We start from the raw sequence: 24,680 nt of genomic DNA, 5'->3' as shown, positions 1-24,680 counted from the left end.
CAACAGGCCACAGTGGTATCCAATTCACACAAGAATGTTCTATCTTCGGAGCTCCTGGGATGCATGCACTTAGTGTCTTCACCTTGTAAAATGAAGACCGCTTCCTTCAAGGTTTGAAACGCTGAAATCTATTAACAAACCAGAAAAAGGTCTAGTCGCTCACTATTTTTTCAGCTTCAGAGAAAACCATGGCTTTCAGCACTGTTACATACTTCCAGTGAAAACTTTTACCCCATCCATAAATTCAGGGGTGGAGCTCAGAGAGCCTGATATCTTGGGGAACACCCTGGAGATAAAAAGCCCTAACCACTAACTAACCATCATACCATGGAGATGTTACTCAGCCTCTCTGCGTCTTCATCTGCAGAAAGGTAATTATAACAAAAAGCTCCCCTACCTAAATTTAAGGTTTATGTGAAAAGCTAATAAAATAATATATATGAAAAGCCAATTTAAATATTATAGAGGTTAACCACACAAGTCTGGGTTCTGATGGATCTGGCTTTAATCCTGGTTTCGCCACTTACTCTTGGCAAAACCCTGAGTGAGTTACTAACACTCTCTGAGCCTGTTTCCCCGAATAATGGGAGTAACCCACAACAGAAGTCAACTACCATCTCTGCTCACCCCCGCCACCCAACATGAACAATTCTCCCAAACTTGGAGAGGTCCAAAAGGAAAACAAAATAGAAACAAAGAAACCCACATAAAACCAGAGAAGCCCGTATCCACAATTTAGAAAAACCAACAAAGCCAACCCTAAGAAAAGGCACCCAGATATGTAAATTCCTGGAGATGCCCAAAATATTTAGAGTCTATCACAGAACGCTCTGTGTACAGAGCAAAAGGCACTGTCCTGTCTTCACTTTTATTTATTTATTTTTTTAATTTTTTTTAAACATTTATTTATTTTTGAGACAGAGAGAGACAGAGCATGAACGGGGGAGGGGCAGAGAGAGAGGGAGACACAGAATCGGAAGCAGGCTCCAGGCTCTGAGCCATCAGCCCAGAGCCCGACGCGGGGATCGAACCCGCGGACCGCGAGATCGTGACCTGAGCTGAAGTCGGACGCTTAACCGACTGAGCCACCCAGGCGCCCCCTGTCTTCACTTTTAAACAAGGCGATTGGTAATAAAGGCCCAAAAATGTGCATCTCTAAGTGGGAATCTGTGCTCCTCCCCAATCTATCTGTTTCCATCCACTTCTGCTGTCTCATGACACGTCTTCACGGATTCAGCATTGCCCCCACCCCAGAACCTCTGAGGCTCAACTGTAAATAAAGTAAAAAAGCTGTGCATAATCAGTCTTTATACAGCAAAATTGAAAATGTCTCTCTTTGAAGAATTACAAAGCTTTCTGTCTGAAACCTCTGACCTTTCTAGAGAAATCAGAGTCACTGTAGTTTAAAAATGTAGGTGGTAAAAGTACAAAGGATTACATTTATCCATTTTGCATGTTTGCCGTCTTTTCTGAGATGAGGAGCAAATATCTTTAGAACAATTAGTTCTTCAACCCTAACATTTCAGGCTGTCATATCCTCATTCTCCAAAGAACTGTATACATCCTGGCCCCGATGAGATGGCACTTTTCTGTTAATTACTTCTCCCACTTTATTTTACGGAAAATCTAAAAGCACACGAATTCCAGAACCTTTCTTGAAAATAAGACTTTTGTCCGTACAGTGAATACACCAAGAAAGTAATTTTAAAAATCATTTGATTGTTATTTAAAACCTCTGTAATTCTTGACTGGGTAGGGAGGAGGAGGGACTTCCAAAAGTACATCTAACAGGAAAAAAAAAAAAAAAAAAAGAAAGAATTCTTAATAAAAGTCCTTGTCACATACTAAGAGCCCATACAATAAAAGTACTGCAATGACTATCTTTCCCTGACAGGAACATACAACAATAGTTATGCTGTTGAGCAGCATCAAGTTACAAAGACTTCATTCTCAGAAGTTACTTGAAACTACTCTCCAAAAAGAGAACCTCCACCATTTAAAAGAAGGGGAGGAAAAGCCAACTAAATGAATCAGAGACGTTAGTAACCTACTAACTTTTTATACAATATGCGTCCGTGCGAAAATCTTGCTATGGTCACACAAAGATACCGAGCGGCTTTTGCCAAATTCTTATCCAGAACCCTTGCTTGACCTTAAGCGTTTGTAACCCACTCATCTTTAACTCCCAATTACTTAATGCTAAAATTATGTTCTCAGCTCTACGTTGGTTTCCATCAACATCTTTAATATCTAATACTATTTACAAATTGTGTTCAGCATAAAAGATATTTATGATTTTCACTGCTAATCTGCCATGGTGTCTGAGCCCATACAGCTCTGTTGAATAGGATGCTTACAAAGGTTTACATGCAGATACATAGTATCTTAATTACTCATTCTATAGTGAGCTCTTTAAGCATCTCCATTCCTCACTCATTTGGAATGTTTAAAAATGCCACGGAGAAGGGCTTGATGTCATCTAAACACTGAAATCCATCTGTCTATGGCCCTCTTTTGACTTTACTCCTTCTGCAGCCAAATTTTTCACAAAAGTTGATGAGAATTTGTCAACCTAAGGACTTGTAATGTCAGCTCCTTTGAAAGGCAATGGAATATTTGAAAGTGACAATGATGGGATCCTGCATGTAGAATATTCACTGCATGTAGGAGTTTAAAATTAAATAATCCCTTTAAGATTAAAATACGCAGAATTCGAGATGCTTCCAATAGGGGAAGAGGCAGGCACATAACAGCAGAGACAGTTCTGAGTTCCCCGTAGTGAATAATATGTCCCTAATTTTGAAAATTAAATAATTGATATAGTAGCACAAGTTCCTATTATCCACTGACAAATAAATAGCTTTCCATACCAAGAATTACCACTCAGATCAAGCTATAAAACTCACCACAGATACATCTTCCCCAACAGCATGAACATGTTGCACTATCCAATCATGGGCTGGCAAAATTACAAAAGGAAATAAAATCACCCAAACCATAGCAACAAAGACAACAGCCTGACAATGGCAGATGCTAAACAGACATACATACAAATTTTGAAATTGTATTCGTTTTTAAAGATACGTCTTATTGTTACTTTTGTTTCACCTCACATTTTTAACCTACGAAAATAGCCATTAAAATATTTATCTGAATATATATGCTCTGAAAACTATTTGGTCTGGAAACTCATAGGTTATTGGGACCACCATAAACACTCATCAGAGACATCAAAAGGGATGCAGTATGGGACAATGGGGTGTGAATCCTATTTTTTTATTCCAATCCTCTTGTTTCCAATTTATACTTTTACTCATGCACTTCAGTTTTCTCTTTCTGGCATAACTGACAGTGACTCCGAACAACCCTAACTTTTAATTTATTAGCATTTCTAAAAAAGCAACTTAAAAAGAAAGCTACATTTCTATTTTATTCAATATAAATTCAGTTCAGCAGCTTATTTTTTAAATAAACCCTAGAAGAATTAATAGACATATAATGAATGTAGTATAAATTATAATTACTGGTCTTTTTTTCTATTTACAATTAGAAAATTCATGTTGAATGGGGCTTTGAATTTTTACACTGAGGTCATTAAGAATTAATCTTGCTTAAGTTTAAAGATATGAAAATAAGGGTACTAAATATATCCATCAATTAATCAGTCATTTAAGGGCATTAAGATGAACCTTGTTCCTATTTTCATTTTTTCTTTCTCTTTAATATTAAAAAACAATTTTAACAAATAAAACTCAATGTTTGCTTTTTTTTAAATAATGATACACGAGGCCGTAATCAAAGGATCTGTTTAGAGTAATGTAAATTTAAATTTTTTTATCTAATCATGAAGAGAAGTTAGAAATATACCTTTTGTGCACATAAGAAAATATGTACAAATTTTACCTCGTAAAATATTACATGCAATTCTAATTTTTAAACTAATGCTTGCTTTAATTCTCAGTGGCTTCCCAAAACACCTAGAACCAATTCATCTATCTTAGAAAAAGGGGGGGAGGGGATCTTAAACCTGTTATAATGCTTGTATTCACTGAACTTCAACATTCTTTTTTTTTTCCAATATATGAAATTTATTGTCAAATTGGTTTCCATACAACACCCAGTGCTCATCCCAAAAGGTGCCCTCCTCAATACCCATCCCCCACCCTCCACTCCCTCCCACCCCCCTGAACTTCAACATTCTAAAAACAAGAAAGAACAAGTCACTCCAGACTTTGGACCCCAACACTGACAAAAGCATAAGAACATTTTCTCCCTCTCTTAGCCAAGTATGGACTCATTCTGTGCCTCAGAACTGGACTCCACAGTTAAAACGTCTCCATGGGAAGGGTCTGGATTTTGACTTTTTTCTTTCCCTCTGATTCAAGGTAGGTGTGGGATACCATTTAAATGACACCCAACCCCCACACGACTGGATAAGAGCGAGGGATACAGAGTGGATCTTAACTGTAAGTGGAAGAGAAGTGGGTTTGGAATCAGAAGGCCTCGGTTTCAATCTTACTATACACATGTCACTTGGACACTCTGAAACTTTATTTTTGCCTGCGCAAATGAAGAACACATATTTATTTACAATATTGCCATGAATTTTTTAAGAAAAGAATAAGAAAGGAAGAGAGAGAGAGAGAGAGAAAAAAGAAAACTACCATGTATGGCAAAACTCAGGAAAATGCTTGCCGCAAAACAGACAACTCAATAAAAGTTCACCTTCCTGCCTTCCTTTCTTCCCCCATGTCCTTTTCTTTACTTTCAATTGATCTAGGTCCAAAATATTTACCACTAGGAAAGCGTGTGAAAGACATGAAGAGAAGTAAGTTTAAAGGTCTCAAAGAACACTGAAGCTTTTCTACTTCAATCTCTAGCTATTATCATTGCCCTGATCATTTCTAGGTTTGGGATTAGCAATATATTATGCTTTAAGGAAGACCAACACAGGCCAAGGTACGTATCAAGAAAAAGAGAACTTTTGTCTCTTAATTTTGTCTTATTTAGTTGTTTTTGCAAACAGAACGGCAAAAATATCCTCTCCACGTGGTTGTCACAATTTGTCAACTGCGGACTTCTTTCCCTGCCTCACAAGCCATGTTTATTTAACTAGAATATTCATAGGAGGGCTAGTGCTGTTATCAGAGAAAATATACTTTGACACTGTGAAATGATCGTAAGGACACATGAAGTGTCGTTTGCTAATATTCTGGGAAAGACCTAGGGTAAAAGTTGTTTCTGTCTTGGCAGCAGCTAGACAATTCTGCTAAGTTCAGAGGGACTCTAAAGTTTAGATCAATAATCTGTATCTTACAGTTGCCTACACAACAGCCAAAATTTTGATAACACTGTAAGTTATCACTTTAAAAAGCAAGATGGTAATAATCGTAAACATCTCAACAGTCCCTTTCCCAAGTTTATGCATGTCACAGTGTCCCTTATGGGACCCTTCAAAAGATAAGAATTTTCGCAAAACTTTTCTTTTCTAAAATTTTGAATAGGAACTCCGAAAGCCCCAAACACTCTCTGAGTCTGAAACAAATGGTGCCAAAACACGCACGCAGGGGGACGGATTATAAAATTCTCCACTTGATACCTAGGTGCTTGGGATCCTTTTACAGTCACTACTTAAACCAAAACACTTTGAGAGCATCTCCATTTGCGATTAAATTCAGTTTTGTGTTTCTTCACAAAGCATGCCAGTTCATTCATTCTCTTCCTCCTCCACCTGACTTCTTCCTTCCCCTTACCCCACACCTCCCACCTCGCAAGGATGTAGAGTTTATAATATATTTAAAAACAAGATTTAACCTCTAAATAAAGATGGGGAAATTATTGCTGAGATGGTAACAAACTGGTGTTTGACATTCTCAGGGAATTCAATCTGTATTTCATGTTTTTGCTTCTATTCTAGCCTCAGAATTGCTTTCAATAATCTATATTAACATTTGCAAGCAATTAGAATGGTTGCTGCTTCTGTGCAAGTTTTTAAAAACTGACAGGCCATTCTGCATCCTGTGGAAGCAGCTTGAGGCCTTAACCAAGTGAAACACCCAGTCCTACTGTGTACAGCAGTGACCACAACAAAGGCTGTGGTTTCTCCCACACTAGCCCTAAATAGGTTTAAATTAATGCTATTCATCACTGGGTGGAAAAGAAGACAAGGCAAATCTAAGCCAGCAGCATTGGGAAATTTCTTACCAACATTCAAACCTCTTAGCCATAAATGAGCTGACCTCCGTTCATAAGTTTACTCTGAACAACCTTTCCTCCCTATTCCTATACCCTCTCTGCCTTTGAATTTCCATCTTTTTCACTACATTCTAGACAAAGGATATTGTTACTACCCTCAAGTTATGCAAACATTGAAGGACATAAAAGCCATATTTATCTCAAGTTTGTGGACTGTTGGTGCTGTTTCCTTTAAAGAATTAAAAGACAAAAAAATAAATGAAATTTTCTAAAACGGTGCATATACCAATAATTTGGAATGGATCAGTCAGCCACAAAATCTACCTTGAGTTTAGCTTAAGATTACGGTTAGAGTTTGAGACAGGGTGGTACTTACTCTTTTAATTTTAAACGTCACTGTATATTAGTCTTACTCCCTCTTTTTCTGAATACAGCTTATTATTCTAAATCCCAGAAACTAGCTGCACACCCTTCTACTAAGGAGTTTACTGAGGTACTGAAAAAGCGTAATTACATAATGCGTCGTCCTAAACTTGAACATAAATACACACATACGCATGTATGCCTGCTAACAAAATATACTGAACGTATTTTAGATATGCAATACTGATGCAAACTAATGCAGTAAGTCACCTAAAAATTAAGCAATTACCGTAACTAATTCAGCATAAAATTATAAACTATAACAATCTAACATTAGTCACTTAAAAATGTTTACAATCCTTATTCTATATGCTCTGCTAACCTTACACATATAGTTACAGTGTATTTAAAGTAACAGCTTTTAAAAAAAAGAAATCATTTGCAGTGCTCTAAAGAGCACTCTGTGTGCAGCCTGAATGTGCACACACATGCACACGAAGCACACACACGCTCATACACAGACACTCCCAATCTTACACCTGCTCTGAAGCAGTAGGAAGTGAATTCTCAATCTGTCAACATGACCATCTGGTCTATCTGCATATCACGGCTTTCTCTATTACTATATGAAGGAATGGCAATCATGAAGCCAAAATAAAACTAAAATGCACCTGAATGGGACTATCTCTCCCTTTGTTGATATGGAATAATACGTGGCACATCAGAATAAAACTGGCAGAATGTAAATAATTTAAAGGGAGCATTCACAACAGCATGATTAAATGAGCAATATGGTGCAAGTAATGTGGTCATCAGTAATACTGGCCGTACAGGTTTACAGAACAGGTACCAGACTTCCGACACACCGCAAACAGCTCTTTCAGTGAGTGACAGGACCGTTACTATTCCTGGTCCAAGCAAAACTAAGCAAAGGGAGCAGCAGGGCCAGCATGGAAGCAGCCAGGAGCTGCTGTACTAAAACAGTACTGTGCAAAATTGGTCACCTTCTACCTTAAAACTAACACTACTCGTGTTAGGACACTGGGACAAATTCAATTCGCTCTGTCACTGGCTAATCAACAATTACAGTAACTACCTGACAAATTTCAGTCATTTATTAGTCTTTCAAAGCAAATTTTAAGGCTACTAAAAATACTTCCAGTGTTAGGAAATTCCTCATCTGCAAAAAGTGAAGATGCTTATTGCAATTTAGCTTTGGGCCTTATGCTGCTCGAAAATTAGCAAAGGCCTTACTTAGTTGATTTAAATATAATTCTATTTATTTAATTTTACTTTTTAAATGTCTCCACACGGCTGCCTCAGAGCTTTCATTCCACCTCACAGCAGGTAATAGCTATCAAAAATAAATTGTGACACTATCATTCTATAGTTTAGATATAGCAACTCACCTCTATCTAAGAGAGGAGTCCTTAAGAAGTCGAACCTCCCAACAAAATTTAACGAACTCAACTGAGAATCTTTCTAGAATCTGATTACATTACCAGAAGTTATACAGACGCAGTTAAAAAAAAAAAAAAAAAAAAAAAAAAAAACTCTCCAGAAAGTTCTCGGTTGAGTGCCTACTAATGAACAAAGGTTAACTTTATCTAAAAGGTCAAATGCCTGGTGGCTAAGGTTATGACCTTAACAACTTAAATTGTGACCTTGCCACGTGCCGGGTATATTGTAGATTCTGATTCAGATCATCTGGTAAAGACTGGTCATAAATTAGCTTTACTGTTACACGCCCACAAAGAAAGCCATTTGCCACAATTCCATAATATCTCCAAGTTGTCATACGATACATATGGAAGGACAACTCAAATAAAGACCAAATTAAGGGCATAAAATGGTTTTACTCTTTTATACTTTTAACGAGATGAAATTCTCAGGCTTATGGAATCACTCCAATTTCATTACCCTTGTTACTGTTTATCAGCCACAAAATTCAGACAGTTCTAACACCACTGGATTTAGAGGGGAAAAAAATTGGAAGGTGGTTTATGTATTGTATTTTAGCATCTCAATCAGTCTTAGGAGAAATCACCTCCACTTTTAAAGAATGATTGATTCTGCACTAGCTTCCAGTATTTATACGTGTGTTCTAAGATTTCAACTTCCTACCAATGAAAAGGCTGAGGCTTGAAGCAATAATTATTGTACAAGTTTTTAAAAGGGAAAAAAAATCTTATTTTGGGAGCTATGTAGTGGGGGAAATGGCATTTTGGAAGGAAAAAAAATCCAACATTTTAAGAGAGAGTGGGAAAAAAAATTTACTAAAGGTGAAAAGGCCACAATGGTTTTGGCATGTTTCTTGAAGCACGTTTCAGAGTCTCTGCCTCCTGCCAATACTGGCAAGTTCTCAAAACTTTTAAGGAGGTAAAAACATTGTTTAGTGTTTACAAATCTTCAGTATTATAACAGATGCTTGTCAAATCAGTTGTATGTAAGTTGACCGATCTACCTCGTATTTGTATTGGCAACTAGCTTCCCGTCCACAAATAACAGGTCTCTAAATCTCTTAAATCAAATGTGAACTATTGTCAGACAAAAGGCCCTTAATATTTTCTTCTGCAGCCGTCCTGTTGCGTGCACAGAGAAGCAGCCATTACTGCGCTCCGTGAAAGCCAATGGCCTAACACTTGGCTGCCATTCAGGCCTAACAGGGGATTCTGGGATACGTCAGGAAAACCAAACCGAGAGGTAGTCTGATCCACGTTGCTGTCAATAAATCTTTCATAAGCAATAGGGATGCTAACTCTCCTAAGCAACCTTCTACCTGTCACGTTACCCACATAATCCTTCAGGTATTGAGACAACCAGCCACCGTGTGAGCTCAAGGATTTGCAGCAACGGCACAGGAACAAACGGTCAACAACGAAGGAGAACACATGTAATGGCAATCACTGGAGAGCCTGCGGCTCTTTAAATCTAAGGGAAACGTTTGTATCTCACACTGAGAACGATTCTTCTTCTCACCCCGACAGAGGTCACTGGTACTTCACCTCGACGTACCTGGTAAGGAAGCGCAAGCCACGGTGTGTGTCACCTGTTGGTACCCTCGTTTCTCTATGCTGGCCAATTAAAGCACTGGCGACAATTTATAAATGATTGACTTTTCTAAATATCAAAAAGATTAACCCCAAGATCTTAAAGGGTGCTCCCTGAAAGCACCTGTAACACCCATCCTTTTTTTTTTTTTCCGCACCTTGCCTTTCCCTGTCAGAATCTCCACTTACGTACGCAAATAAATTTCTTAAAAATTTAACTCTGCTTTTCCAATAGAGAGAACAAAGTAACAATAGGGTGAAAGGGGGATTAAGAAAAGGATACTTGTTCCTGTCTAGAGGTCATTGGAGAGGTGCTGCCTTTTCATTTTCACTACCCAGAACTGGCTAAAGCAACAGGCGCTTCTTACAATTAAGTACACATTCTCCAAAACCCAAATATTTGAAACACTTACAGATCACATCCTCTAAAATACTCATCTATCCCCTGCCAACAGAATGCAAATGATAATGTGACATGCTTGCAAAGTTAATTTCTCCAGTTTCTTATGTAAGGACAGATGGGTAACAAAAGTTCTCTTTCTAAAACATATATTGAGGAAAATAATAGAGAATAGGCTATCAGCTGACTTTAAAAAATAGCTCGCATTTTTAGAATTAAAAACATTCTGCAAAACAGTACAGTGTTGATCTTACAGGTAACACCTCTCTTCTTTGTGGGGAGAAAAACATGAATATATGAACCCCAAAAGAGCCTACTGGTAGGATTCCACAACCTTCTTTCTTTCATCTGGCTCAAGTAACTGCCATGAAGGTAAAATCCAGCAAGACCGATATGTACATATAAAAAGTCAACAAGTTACACAAGACCTGAGCTTTCACATAACACAATGAACCTTTTGTCTAAAACGAGGCAAAAGAAACAAAGTAAAAATGCATTCTTTCAGTCAGCCCTCAGTAGTTTTATCCTGAATGCTACTCTAGAATGGTATAACATACACAGGTAAAACATGCCTCGAAAACAGCCTTGAAACAATAAAGAATTTTATCACCAATCAAAGCAACTCACTCCATCAATGATCAATATCAATTTCTCAGCACATTCATGCACTACCCAGGTTGGTTACTTTTAAGATTAACCTTACCATCAATTGCGTAAAGAGTTGGTTTGTTTTTCCTTCAGCTATCTTAGACAACAATGCGAATTCCTAAGTACAAAGCTACTAAAGTTTGCGTATTAATGTGATTCTTTTTCCTTCATAAATGATCAGCAATTTGACAGTAATCTTACCACATCTTCTTAATAAGCATGGGGTCCAAGAGGCCCCAGTAGGTTAAAAACACTCCCAGAAGATAAGCAACTAAAAATACTGCCTCACCACCAAACTCCGTGCTTTTCAACTAGATCACCTGCCATTCAAAATACCCCCTTTATGAGAAAGGTGTTATGAGGCTTCTCTCGCCCATCATCAAAAAACGTGGTTTAAACATACCACAGAACTACCAACACCTCTGACAACACTACTCGCCAAGAGAACTGAACTTGGGGAGAATCCTCTCAAAGCTACGCTTTTCCACCTGAGTGAAGATGTCCCCTCAGACACCGGGGCTTCTGGCTATTCTGACTCTGGTTCACCTTTGCAACCACACCTGTCTCTATGTATGTGGCCTGCCACTTGGAGGGGGCCCGAATGGCCCGGCACATACAGAGGTCAGCAGAAAAGAAACACACGAGAAAGCAGAACAACGTCTCACCATTGCACTTACCTGCTGCATGCACAAAGTATGCCAAATATAAATCGAGTTCCTTAACAGAAACCCCTATGTGATGGGGCTGCACACAGAGCCCTGGATTCGAGCACTGTGGGGACTTTACAAGGCGCTCACCATCAGTACTTTCGAGCGGAATACCTTTAAATAAAATCACCATAACGAGGTCCAACCTCCAGACTTTATCTGCCTGGCGAAGGCAGTCAATTCTTCGCATCTTGCCTTTCTGGTCTGGGTTGGAAAGAACACAACATGGAGGCTTTTTCCCTGTAACTGTAAGAACAAAATCCTCTCGGTACTCGGGGCGGATATCTTTCCGTAACTTGGCCAGAAGTCGAGATGCCCACTTCTGCTTGACCTCTGGTTTTTCACTTAGCAACTCATCCTTCACGGCTCTCTCTTCTTCTTTTGACATACGCTTTTCATGTTTTTTGAAGTATTTTCGTTTTCGGGCCTGCAGGTTGAACCATGTGTAGGCGAAGGCTCGGACGTGGGGCAGAAGTGCTTCAATGAAAGGATGAAACTCATCCTAGAGAGATGAACAAAAACAAAAATATAACTACAATGGAGACAAAAGGAAACAACTTTTCTTCAGATGGTCATTTAAAAAAAACAACAACAAAAAAAAAACAACAAAAAAAACATGCTTATTTCACTTGAAAGTCGACTCAAGCATTACCTTACCAAAATTATACAGAGGATGCCTATAGGGAGTCTGAGGGGGAAAAAAGAAAACTATCAGTATCATTTCTCACAATCTCGGCAAAAAAAATTGCTAAAAATCTTAAAATGTTTTGATATGTTCACCAAAGTGCACCAGGTTCTATTGCCAGGCTTAGGTCCCAAATCCTTTAGATAGCAAGTGAAGTTTATTGAAATGCTTATAATGATATATAATCTTAACCCTATTTCAAGAAAGGCATATCTAATTTTGCTCCAGCCTTGACCTCACTACTTGTAGTACAGCCAGGGCTCGGCCGCCAGATTGGCAAATCCTAAACATTTAGATGCCAGTCAATGTTTATGGAAGTCTAGGAGCAAAAAATCATCTCCACGATCAATGAAAACAAAGACTTTCCCTCTAAAAATATTGCCTGTAGACTCTAATCTGTTTCTCAGTCATTTTGGTAACATCTTAATTCCTTCTTAAGTATTACAGTTGCGTATGATTTTTTTAGTCAAAAACTTGGAAAAATTTGGCGTCTACAAAAGAAGAGATGAATTTGAAATTCTTCAGGCTGAAATAAAAGATCTATTTCCAAGACATACTTGCTGATACTGTGGGAATGAAACAAAAAGGAAGAAAAGGGGGGAGAAAAACAAAGAAAAGCGTACATGCCAAATAGTAAATAGAATGCGTCATTGTGACAACACGGTTGCAACTAAATACAGTTAATTTCGTGAAATGCCTTCAGGAATAATCGTCCCTAAAAAAAGAGAACCGTTATTTAATTTTTGAAAATAATATTTCAGGCTTTTTCTCACAAGGAAATAGAGAAGCTGGTACATTTAATGTTTACGAGACTCCAGGAAAACCCTGCACGGTTGCCTCTTAAAATGCAAGTAACTTGAAAATAAAATTCAATTTAAGATGTTCACATTTTTCTTACTGTCCTATGAAAATGTTTGATTCTTTTACTTGATGTTTTCTTAGGAAATATAAATACAAAATTAAAGAAAAATTAAACAGTAACCTCCACAAAGCTTTCTGAGTACATCTAACTTTTGATTAACCAACCCACACTGATCTTACATAACTTCTCTCCACCGCACAAACCCCCAAAAGATAAATTATTTACTTTCAAATGAATGAGGATAAGAAAACCAAAGAGATATTTGATGACTTTTTAAAGAAGGGTGTAGAACAGACAAATATTATAAAATGCATTCTTTTTCAGTTTGTAATATCCATCTAAATATATACTTTGGAGGCACAAGTAACTGTAATGTCCAAAATATTATTACTATAAATTATTAATTTTTTAAATGTTCAAATGTAAATGGAGAGGTTAAAATTGGAAAAATATTTTGCCAATTTTCCAAGACTGTTAAAACATTATAAATTATAATCAATCATGTAAACACTAGACGACTATTTTTAAAGCAAGTACATAATAATGTAATACATAATAAATCATTTCACTAATTGACATTTATCTTTTTCTTCTATGAACCAATTCTAGGCTCTGCATTTCAAGTTTAGCTTTGAAAACTGCTTTTATTCAATAAAAATCCAAAAGAGAAGTCAGCTTTTATAACATATGTGCATTCTTTAAGTGGAGAGGAAACAGAGAAAAATACAAGAATTAGATTATCCTTTATCCATAAACATTTTTTAATTTCTGATGTCTGAGAATCTTTCTCACTGCCATACTTTAAAAGACAGAAATGGGGTGGGGGAGCATTTTTCAGGTCACGGTTTATAAGGTATACACCAAACCGCAAAGCATTTAAACATTACTAAATTCTGAGCTCATCCTTGAAATGCTCTAAAATACATAAAACTGGGGTTTGGAACAGTCCTTCACATTGGCTGATTTTCTTACATACACAGGACATGCTAGGGACCAAGGCTCTGTGGTATCATGCAAAGAACTCCTGGAGTCTGCCCTAACTACAAAGTGAGCTTTCACCAAAGGGAGGATTTCATTTTAAAATCTCAGCCCCATTTTACAAAGCAAAGCATAACTACACTCCAAACAATCCACATTTATGTTGAAATGTTATCTCACTCAAAAGGTTTATTAACGACAGTAAACATTTTTTCAAAAAGCATTCTGATATGGCATTTAAATGTTGGAAGAGACTCCTACTAGTAAGCTTCTCACAGAACTGTGAGCTGCGTTCATTCGTGTTCAAAAGGATTTTGCTTACCTGCCAACCAAATGCCTATCTATCTCATCATAAAAACCCTTAAATGAGGCCAACTATGTCAACTAATCGTTAAGAATAATCTAAGTCCCCAATTTTGCATCAAAAGTATTTACGACTTATTACTCCCCAAAGGTTTCAAGAATGTACCAATAAAAGTGTACACTATTTTGTATAACTTTACTCCCACTACCATTACAGTGCTAGTTATCTTTCTCACCTCACGATCAGAAATATTCTAGATCATCGAGAGTAAAAACTATCGTTAACTTGTAGGTAATGTCGAGGCACAGCATACATTAATTTTGAAAAAAGAGTATGCCCCTACAAATCATGCTGCTGCACATACTGCCATACGCTATGTAATATTCCAAAACAGTCAAGAGAAAATAAAGAATATGGTACATATGTACTCAGTGAGAAAGTCAGAGGCCACCAATGAAAACAAACCTGAAAACCTGTTTCAAAAGCGATATGACTTGGAATCAGCATCTTAAACGTTGATCTGTTTGTAAGTAAGCCAAGTTTAAGAACCACTGAGCACTGATATTTCTGGAACTACTTTTTAAAGGTTCACCTTTAAACTTCTACTGGGTTATATCATTCCATGGCCAGGTAAAGGATGGTTACGATATGCTTGTATGGTTTAAAATAAGATGTCTGACATTTTCTTCATAAAGTTTTAAAAATTGCACACACATACATGGAGTTCATTCTTTCATTTAGAGTCCTTTTATCACTGTGCTGACTGGACTTTCTTTAATGACCAATAAACTACCTAAGTTTGTCTTTCTAAAACTGGCTCTAGAGCTTTGTAGGTGTTCCAGCAAGTTGAATAAAACTGTAAATCAATTTTTTAAAGAAGACCTCAAAATCTATGGCTCTCATTCACTATTTAGTGTACCTTTGCTTCACAAACTGTTACACTAAGTGTTTCCTTTAGCGGTGTTTCCAGAAGAAGGCCTAGTGAATGTATCCATCACACTGCCAAATATGTTTAAAAACAAAACAAAACAAAACAAAACTTTCTTAATGTGATAATAGCTCATGAGCCAAGAGAATCCAGCTTTGTCAAATACCTGACTCTGCCCTGGGCCTGCACAGAGACACAGGTATTCTCACATATGCACCAACCCCAAATATAAATGTATCTTTCGAGAGCTCACTTGAGAAGAGGCTCATGGGTCTGCTCAGGTCATTCCCCACTCTTGCAGCACGCTGGTATTGTCTACACATTCTCTGGGTGGCAAACTTTGGCCAGCAAGAACTTGAGGCTTCGTACTCAGCGTTTTCACTAAAGTCATAACTCACTCAAATTCTCTGACACTTTGCATCTTATCCATATGCAATTGTGAACCTTGCCAGAAGTGGTTGGAAAAGTTTCCTTCCTAATTCCACCAGTTCCCAAAATAGGAACTTTGGAAGTTTGCTAGGGAAAAATAAAAAACTTTTACAATAACTACAAGCAACTGCTACCCATTACTAAGGCTAGGCCTAAATCCCAAACAGACCATTTCAACATAAAAGATGCATTTTTAAGAGTCTTCCGAGATCAAATAGCCGGTATGATTACTGTTCGATATTGGAATAAGAAAGGATGTCATATGAAAAATAAATCCAGAATCTAGAAAGGAAAAGAAAAAAATTATTGACACTTTTTTAGCCTTTCATCAAGTATTCCGGTTAAACCGTTATCTCCTGCTAAATGAAAGCAATAAGTGGTAGCAGGTTTTTTAAGGGAGTGGTAAATAAACATTTTATATGAAGCATACAACTTCACGTAGGTGATTAATGGTCAGATTGCAATGTACCAAAACAGCATGAAAGCTCACACTTTTTTTCCAAAAAAAAAAAATGTTTTTAGCGCAAAATCACTTTGACTTCATGCCTTTTACTCAAAGAAAATAAATAATATATTCAAAAGGGTCCAGATTTGGAGCCGTGAAGTAGCAATATTTTGCCTAGGGGTGGTGCAGACAAGAGAGGGATGAAAAGGGAGGGCATGGGAAGGAGGGGCGGGGGGCGAGAGAGACCCACGCTCCGAGTAGAGTCAGCAGAGTCGGAGGGGAAAAGTTGCCCCCGTCCTGCGCGCGGAGCTGCCCGAGTCGCGCGGTGGCGGGAGGCGGCGGGAGGGGGGGGGGGTTGGGGGAGCCGCGTCCGGCCCGGGTTGCTGCTCGGGCTCGCGGCCCAGAGCCCAACTCCGCCCGGCGCTCCCCAGCCCGCGCGGCCCCGCGGCCTCCGCCGCTCGCCGCCCTGCGCAGCGTGGGCTCGTCCCGGCACCGAAACTTTCACTCGGGAAAGCGAGCGGGCGCCGAGCTGCGAGGACGCAGGCTCCACCCGGCCGGCGCTGGGGGACGTGCGTCCACGCAGCCCCGCTCCGCCGAGCTCAGGGGCCGGCTCGCCGCCGCCCGCCCGCGTCCGAGGGGCGCTGTCCCGGCCGGGGCCCGGGACGCCGGCCCGCGTCCCTCCCGCGGCCGGACCCCAAAGGCTGACAAACAATAAACAAAAGTAAGAGTTTGGGGAGGCTGCCGCGGCGCGGGCTCCGCGCGCGGGCCGTGGGCGCAGAGGCGCGAGTTCTCCCGCACCCGGGGGTTTCGGTTGCCCCGAGCGTGCGGGGCGTGCGGTGGGCTCCGTCGGCGGCCCCCTCCCCGGGCGCCGCGGAACTACAGAAACCGGCCTGCCGGCTGCAGAAACGCTGAGTCCAGATTTCAGCGTGTCATGGGCTGCAACCCCGCCGAAACACGTGCGGGGCGTCCGAAAACACCGCCGTTCCGCAGTCAATCGCCCCGATATTAATTAACGCATTAATAAGAGGGCGCCATTAGCCATGTGCCCACACAAATGGCCGTGCAAGAGGAATGCACCCGCATGGAAACAAAGTTACTTTCTTAAAGCTGTATTTCTCCCCCCCCCCCTCCACGAGCACACGCGCACATACACACAGAAACACGCGCAGACACGGGCACACACCAACACACATTCCCCGGGCCCGGCCGGCGCGACGGTCCCCGGCACCCCGTGCCCAGCCCCAGGTCTGCCCCCGCAACCCCGGCCCCCCGCCCCCCATCCCGCCGCATCCAAACAGCTGCTTACCTGGGTGAGACAGAGCGGAGAATACATAACTGCCGGGCGGTGGGGTGTGCGTGTGCGTCTGGGTGTGCGGTTTGGAGGTGTGCGTGAGTGCGGGTGAGAAAGGAGAAAGAGGGAGAGAGGAAGAGAGAGAGAGAGAAGGGGGGAGAAAAAAAATCAAGCCTGCTTCTTGCGTTCACATTTCCAACTCGGCTCAACTGCAGCCAGCCAGCCAGCGCGATTGCCGCTCCATGAGCTGAACTTTAACCCCGCCTAGAGTTTCCCTACACTCCACTATACATGTCTACTGTACGCGGGCGTTAAAGGCATAGCGCACCCTTTCCCGCTCCCGCGCCCGCCCGGCCGGGTGCCCGCGAGCTGCCCGCGCGCCCGCCTCCGCCTCCGCTCTGCACCGCACCGCACAGCCGCCGCCCGCTCGCGCCGCCGCCGGGGGGGGGGGGGGGGGGGCGTGGGGGAGGGGGCGGCTGCGGCGCCGCGCGGCCAGCCGGGTCCCGAGCCTCCGCGGCCGCTCGCGCTCGCTCGCTCGCTCCCTCTCTCGCTCCCTCGCTCGCAGGCTCTCTCGCTCCCTCTGCCCCCCCCCGCCCCCGCTTCCCCGCTCAGCGCATTACTGGGTAACGCAGTGAGGAGCAGTTACAGTCTGTACTCCCGGGCAGCTATAGGCTGCCACAGGATGTGCTTAAGCAAACAAAACTACTTTTCCTCATCCCCATCCCCCAAGCCCCGCCGCAGACCTTCGCGGACCTCGGTGGAGGACTTGGACAACTTTGCCAGGTTGCCCTGCGCTCCCGGTTCACTGTGTGGGCACGTAGAGAACCGAGGAGAAGGCCGGGGGGGCAAATTTGCATGTATGCAAATTTTTTAAAAAATCAGACCTCCTAGGTAACTTTTTTTTTTTTTTCCCCTCTGAAATGCGGTACGGCTCAAAGCATTGTAATCTCTCCAACGAAGCTTTCTGTGGGAATAGATCGTCGGCAGAGGTAATTATGCACAAAATCCTGCAAACTTTGTGCAGCTTCAGTCCTGTGGCATTCAGAAGCGGGGGTGGTGGGGAATAATTTCACACAGAAGAGTCACCGGATTTGGGGGGTGGGGGGGGCTGTCTGGAGAAAAAGAGGCGGAGATTAATGAGCGTTCTCCCTCCCAGGACTGTGAAACTGGTGGGTCTGAACACAGACGCCATAGAAAAAGTTCTATCACGTTCAGAAACAACAGTGGTTTAGCTGTGACATCTTTTTCTCTTTAGGAGAAAAAAAAAAAAAAAAGGAAAGGGATGTCCCCTAAGGGAAGGGAGATATTCTGGTCCACAAACGCGTGCCCAGAACTGGACACAGGCTATCATTACCGTTCCTGTTCCTGGGACACCTCTGGAAGGGTGCCTTTTAAGAATCCCCTCTTTTTCCCTCCCCCAGGTAATCGTTCTTAAAATGGAAAAAAGAGCTTCCTGCAATTATTCTAGGTTTGCTAAAGTATTGTTTTGGCAGAAAAGGGGGGTGGTTTTTAGGGTTTGGCAAGTTGCCAATAAGCCTGCTTTTCCAGTTTTTTTAACCTCATATTTTCTCTCCAGGCTTTCCTCCCTCATGGAAAAAAAAAGAAAAAAGAAAAAAAATACCTTCTTCCTCCTGCCCCCCATCCCATCTCTTCCTCCTCCTCTTCCTAACTCTATTTTGCAGCCTGCTGCATTTGCGAATCCTTCTCAAAATTCCAAAAGGAAAGATCAGGTTGAAAGACACTGGCACACAGACAGAGGAATCTGCACCTTGGTAGAGGTTAAATAGCGAGAGAGCCTCGGAAAAGAGGACAGTCCTGTAGGAACCCCCACTCTGCAGGTGGGGATGAAGTGATGTGCTAAGGCCACGCTCATTCAGACTACACCACCCACCTCCACGCCCCCCCCCCCGCTTTTTTTAAAGTTAGGGGCAAGAAACATGCTACTGGAGAAAGCAAAATATAATCCTCTAAAATATTCTGCATCTGTCTAAAATTATTTTATGCTTGTTCTCCGATTACTTTATTGCTAAAATAATTTCTGAATGCTTCAGATCATTTTCACACACCCTGCTCCTAAATATCCTTGAAAATCTGTCAAATTATTTATTAAGGGGTGAGGGAAAATAATGACTTAAATCTTTAATGAGAGAGTCCCATTTTCCCCAATTAAACAACTGCTTTTCCTTGGTTCCTCTTGGATTTCAGGAGAAGAGAAATGTCCTAAAAGCTAAGCCGAGTTACAGAGACAACCTTCCTGGCCACGGAAACCTTTGCTGGGATCTATAACTTCAACTCGCTCCAAGTTTCCTCGATAGAAGTTTCTGGCTGACGGTCCCAACATGTAACTGAGGCACAGTGAGAAGTTATTGTTCCGTGTGTACTCTTGGGAAGCTCTCTTCCAGAGCAGATTAAAATCTTTCTTTTGGTGTATTAAAAGATATACTTCACATCTGCCTCTTTCCAAAACCAGAAAGATTCTTAGTTTTAACTGAATCTCAAGAAAAAGAAAAGGATTTTTTTAAAAAAAGGACTGGCACATCGCCCTGGTTTTTAAAAATAGGGAAAAGTAATTTAATGCTGATATTTCTAGTTTAAAAACTTCTTTTGTTGCAGCAGTGAATGTGCCCGCGATTTCCAGCTTTCTGCGGTTAGCAATATTATCTTAAGTAACTTTTGGCGCCCTTCGTAAGACTTTTGGATATGGGACGATTGTTTGCGCCCTCTAGGCAAGGGCTGGATCCAAGTTCAGCACCAAAGCCCTTCACATCCGCTCCTGCTTTCTCTCCTATCTCCGCCAGCTCCCGCTCCCTCCCCCGCGGGATGGGAGGGGGGGGGGGAGGCGGGGAAACACTACAAAGCACAGTTCCAACTACAGCCTTTGGAAACAAGACTGAGAAAAATACAGTAGAAGAGTTACAGTTACAGAAAGGCTTCTGGTAACTTTCTCTCCAACAGGCATAAATTTAAACACACACACAAAGAAACAGATGTTCCTCAAAGGGCAGTCTGGGGGTAAAAAACATTTCCAACTCTCTCCCCTCTTCCCAAGTTGCAAAAGTAAATCCTTGTCCAGAGTTCACAAAGATACTAGGACACTTGAGAGAGAGCAGGGATGGAGGGGGGAGAGAAGAAAGAAAGGATAGTAGAGAAAACAGTGTAGGAAACAGGTGAAGTACAAAAACTAGTTTACTGCAATCATATAAATGACCCATTGTTAGGAAGGATAAACCCCTTATTGGAAATAACCGCTCCAATCATTTATTTTGCAAGTGCTAGGAGGCTGCCTTGAAATGGGATTGTCTTTGCGCAAAGGAGGCTCCTGTCATGCTCTCTGCTATCCATATTCTTCCTGGCACAGAGCCCAGCCTTGCATTTACTGTGTTTTATTTGCAGAAATGTTACCTTGCCAGCTTTAGTGAAATCCTCTTAGATATATAAATTACGTCAATAAGGTTTCACTTATATGTACATCTCAAATACCTCTCATTTCGGAGGTTACTTGATAGGAAGATCTTATTAATATGATTTAGATTTTAATGCCCAAAGCAGTGAAGATAAAATTGGGGTACATAAGTGACACTGCCATTAACTCTGTAGTTCTTACCAAGACCAACTTTATCACTAGCATTTTCCAATATTTTTCTCCTCTAGTTTTTCGACCCACTGGTCACTTGCGTGCAGATTTTTCTTAGATGCGTATAATGCTAAATTGGATAATGTCAGTGAACTGAGCGTCCAAGTGGATTTTAACGTCAGGTTTCCAAACCAGATTTGATTAGAAGGCCTAAAGCCTTGGGAAATAGCTCGATGGGAATTTAATCCAAAGATGGGAAAGAGCCCATACTATTTTCCATTCATTTCCCAACAGAATTAGGTGTCTACAATGCTCAGTGGGAAGGAAGAGATGGATGTATTTTAGTCAGAGGCTGCCAGTTACTGCCTCCAAGACAAGCTGCAAGTTACTGCAGTTGGTTTCCACTGGATTGGTATCAAAGACTTGTCCAAGAGGCCAGACTCCAACGAAGAGTTAGCAAGTCAGCAATCTTCCACACACACCCTCCACAGGGGTTGTTGTGGTAACAAGAACAAATGTGAACTTGGCTAGTTCTAATAGCCTATTTGCCACTGACCATATATTTAAATAGCAGAATTCAAGAAAAGTGGAGAAAGAAACAGTCCTTCTCCCCCCCTTCCTTTCAAATGTATAAAACAGCTGTCAGTCCACCTGTGACACATCCTCTCCCCCCTTAAAACTGTTGTTTCCAGTTCAAGAAGAGAGGCTTGCCTCTTCCTTCAAAGTATTTGAAAAGCCAAAGCTTCTCAGATAACCAGAGGGAGAAGTGTTGTAATGCTGAGTATTCAGTACACTACTTCCCAAAGCTCAATACAGTCCTGTAGTTCAAGTTTCTAAGCTACACATTTTTTAAAAGCTGAACCTCCCCCTTCACAACAGTTAACAACTTCCCTGAATTTAAAAATAATTATTAATGCAAAGTTAGTATTTCTCTGGCAGAATTTTTCTAACTTTTTTCCAAAAGGCAATTAAGAAAGCATTACAATTCATGCAAAAATCCCCCAATCCGGTTTTTTTTTTTTCCCTTTAAACTCAAAAACTCTTTCCTATTGTGCTTGCTAAATCCGGAAGACCTTGTAGCTTTGACAGCTTGAACCACACCATCCCCTTCAGAGCCGCAGAGAACTTCAGATCTTTTCTGCCCCGCCCCCTCTGGCTACTGAGAACCATTCATTGTACACCCAAGCTTCCTCATGATTGGCTGAAGCTTTTGTCAATCTCCCATGTTGTCCCATTGATTAGAGGATCGAATCGTCAATTATTCGCCGGGTCCAGACATTTCTTTTCGAGTTAGGTTGACTGCTGAGGCCAGACGTCTTTTTACAGAACAGAGCACGTAACAGGATTTTTTTCCCCCTTTCTGGAACCGAGCAAGCGCTAGGAGGAAAAAAATCTGTCAAGCTCAGCATTTTTTTCAAATCTCGGGAAAAAAAAAAAAAAAAAGAAGGAACCCCGATCTGTGATGTACATAGCACAAAAAAAAAAAAAAGAAAAAAGCCATTCACAAAGCTACATCTTTAAAACAAAACCATCACAATAGACATTCACCCAGCAATCACTTAAAAGCATACGCAAGCTAGAGAAATTTTAAAGTCTTAGCCATTAAACAAAATCATTCTACCATTATTGTTGTTTATAAAACACACATCGTATAAACGCAAAATAGAAAGTTTAAGATGTGCCACGTACCATTGCAATGTAAAAAGAGTACGTGAGAAACTTTAAAATGTTCAGACGAATTGCTTCATTTGTTGTCCCCCTTTTTTTTGCATTAAAAAAAAATCTAAATAAACTTGGAACCGTTGAAAACCCGGAAGAGATTTTTTTTAAAGCTGTGGGCCAATTGCAGGCTTCTTGGAGATTTTTTTTTTTTTTTAACTCCAAATCAGAAGGCTTTTGCAATTGCAATGCGCGCTCTCTGCCTCTCTCACTGTCTCTCTCTCCTCTTTTGATAGCGATCCAACCCGGGCTGGCTGGTTCTCAGATTCTCTCTGGTTTTGCCTTGTGTGCTTTGGATTGTACGAGACTTTGCAGAAGTTGCAATCGATTCGCAGTCCCTCTCTCCTCTCCCTACCCCCTTGTTTATTTCCGCAATCGCTGCAATTTGCATAGTAACCACGCACGAGGCGCCGGCAGCCGCCAGCGGAGGGGGCCGGGAGGGGGCAGGGAAAAGGCCTTGCCCCCTTCTCCCCTCCTCCCGTCTCTCTCCCCGCCAGTCTCCTCCTCCCCCACGGTGCGTGGCCAATAGGAGCCCCGGCATTCAGCGCAAGCTCCGGTCGGGACACCGTTCGGAAGAAAAGCTCCTGTGTTACTAGGCCCTGCTCGCAGGATCGTGTTTTTGGCGCTGTGGAAGTTCCCCTGATTGCGGACCTCGCAGCCGGTACTAGGAATCTACGAGGATACAATACATTTGCCTGCGGTTGTGCGGGTTTTGCACGTTTTAATCAAGCCTGCACACCTGCTTTCTCGGTTTCTTTTTCCGTAGCCTCTCGTGAGTTATTAGGCTAGTTCATGATGGTTAGTGAGAGATTTAACCTTTATTTGCACTGGTGTAGACCAAGAGTTAAAGATCCTCTTTGGTGCATTAAATCACGAGAGTGCAAAATGTCACAGAGAACTTGCAGTGAAATAAAGCCTCTGCTCTAGGTTCCAAAAGGAAAAGACTGGCTCTGTTCTCTGCAGATGACTGAACATAAAATTGCTAGGGGGGCTCCCTTAAGAATAAATTTGTTCATTTAAAGGAGGAGATGCAGTGAAATTCTAGTTGAATTGCCAAGCATCCACTTCGTCAATATCCTTACAAAACCTGGATTCCACAAAGTTGGACGCCCCCCCTCCGCCTCCTATCGCCCCGAGAGAAGGGCTCTGTTTAGACATTTGAAATGGGGGGGAAGGGGAAGGAGACTGTTAAAGTAGTTATGGAACATTCAGTCCTTCATCTCACTGATTCATCTTATTTCATTAACCCAGACTCTTTAAGACCATTTCAATGTCAATCTTTTATGCGTTTGTTTCAAACAACAGACTAGCCACTGGTGCAGTGCTGGTGCCCGGAAGACAACTCTAAAGGAAGGGAGTGTCCCTTTAAATGGAAAGCATCACCACCAGGCTACTGCGTTTGTTTGCTTTGCGTCAGTTAAGTAGCTTTGGACGTTTTGCTGAATAACTGAGTTACAGGAAAATGTGTGCTTAGCTCACTTGATAAAAATGATCCAATGAGAAGTCCAGAGGAATAGGAAGCCACCTGGCAGTTGTCTGATTTTCTTAACTGTCCTTGGTGAAGGTACCTATTAATTAATAACAGGACCTTGCACAGCTAAATTAGAGGTTAGAGAAACCTCCTATTTCGTTTTGAGCCACATGTTTGGCTTCAGGCTTGCACTGTACTACTAGCTAACTGATGCAGCATTACTGAGAGGTATGGTTGTGTGGCCGCTGCTGGTGTGAGACAAGCTTTGCTGTGCTGGCCTGCCCCTTATAGTTTCTGATACTCTCTTGCTCCAGAAAGTCTGTGGCATTTAATCCTGGCCCCTTCTGCTCAGCGTCGTTTTCAACTTGGCATACTACTTTCATTCTAGAAATACATTTGATGGGATGCAGTGGCTTCAAAAAACAATTAACCAAAAACCTTCTAGGCCTAGTACAGCTGGTGCTAGGCTGCATAACCTTGAGATCGTTATATAACACCTATAAAATAGAACATCAATCTATCGTGAGAATGGGGGATTGTTTTTTCAGGAGCTAAGAGCCTTTCGAATGCACAAGAGGGATCAGTTTGTACTGCATTGCTCTGGAGATGCCATGGTCTGAATAACCTTCAA

General features: G+C 41.3%; 1 protein-coding gene across 32 annotated transcripts in view; it reads right to left on the bottom strand.

Annotated features, from left to right (window-relative positions):
* The window catches only part of NFIA (nuclear factor I A), a 371,559-nt gene extending 348,949 nt beyond the window's left edge, over positions 1–22,610 (bottom strand). For 28 of the 32 annotated variants that reach the window (XR_006221521.1, XR_006221520.1, XR_006221522.1 and 25 more), the window contains exons 1-2: positions 17,301–17,675; positions 11,334–11,865 (exon numbers count right to left, since the gene is read on the bottom strand). Coding sequence is in view for 17 of the 32 variants with exons in the window: in XM_042997409.1 (XP_042853343.1) it covers positions 11,334–11,865; positions 17,301–17,327 (559 nt within the window). In the remaining 15 variants the exon portion in view is untranslated. Of the gene's footprint in view, positions 1–11,333; positions 11,866–12,671; positions 12,764–17,300; positions 17,676–17,905; positions 17,925–18,028; positions 18,059–22,548 lie in introns of those variants that run through there. The other 4 variants (XM_042997401.1, XM_042997402.1, XM_042997406.1 and 1 more) reach the window with 4 other exon arrangements.
* Between the last annotated feature and the right edge of the window lie 2,070 nt (positions 22,611–24,680).

This window comes from Panthera tigris, chromosome C1 (assembly GCF_018350195.1).
Source record: "Panthera tigris isolate Pti1 chromosome C1, P.tigris_Pti1_mat1.1, whole genome shotgun sequence".
Lineage (NCBI taxonomy): Eukaryota > Metazoa > Chordata > Mammalia > Carnivora > Felidae > Panthera > Panthera tigris.
The sequence above is the reverse complement of the archived record's forward strand: the minus strand, read 5'-3'. Positions and strand labels throughout refer to the sequence as shown.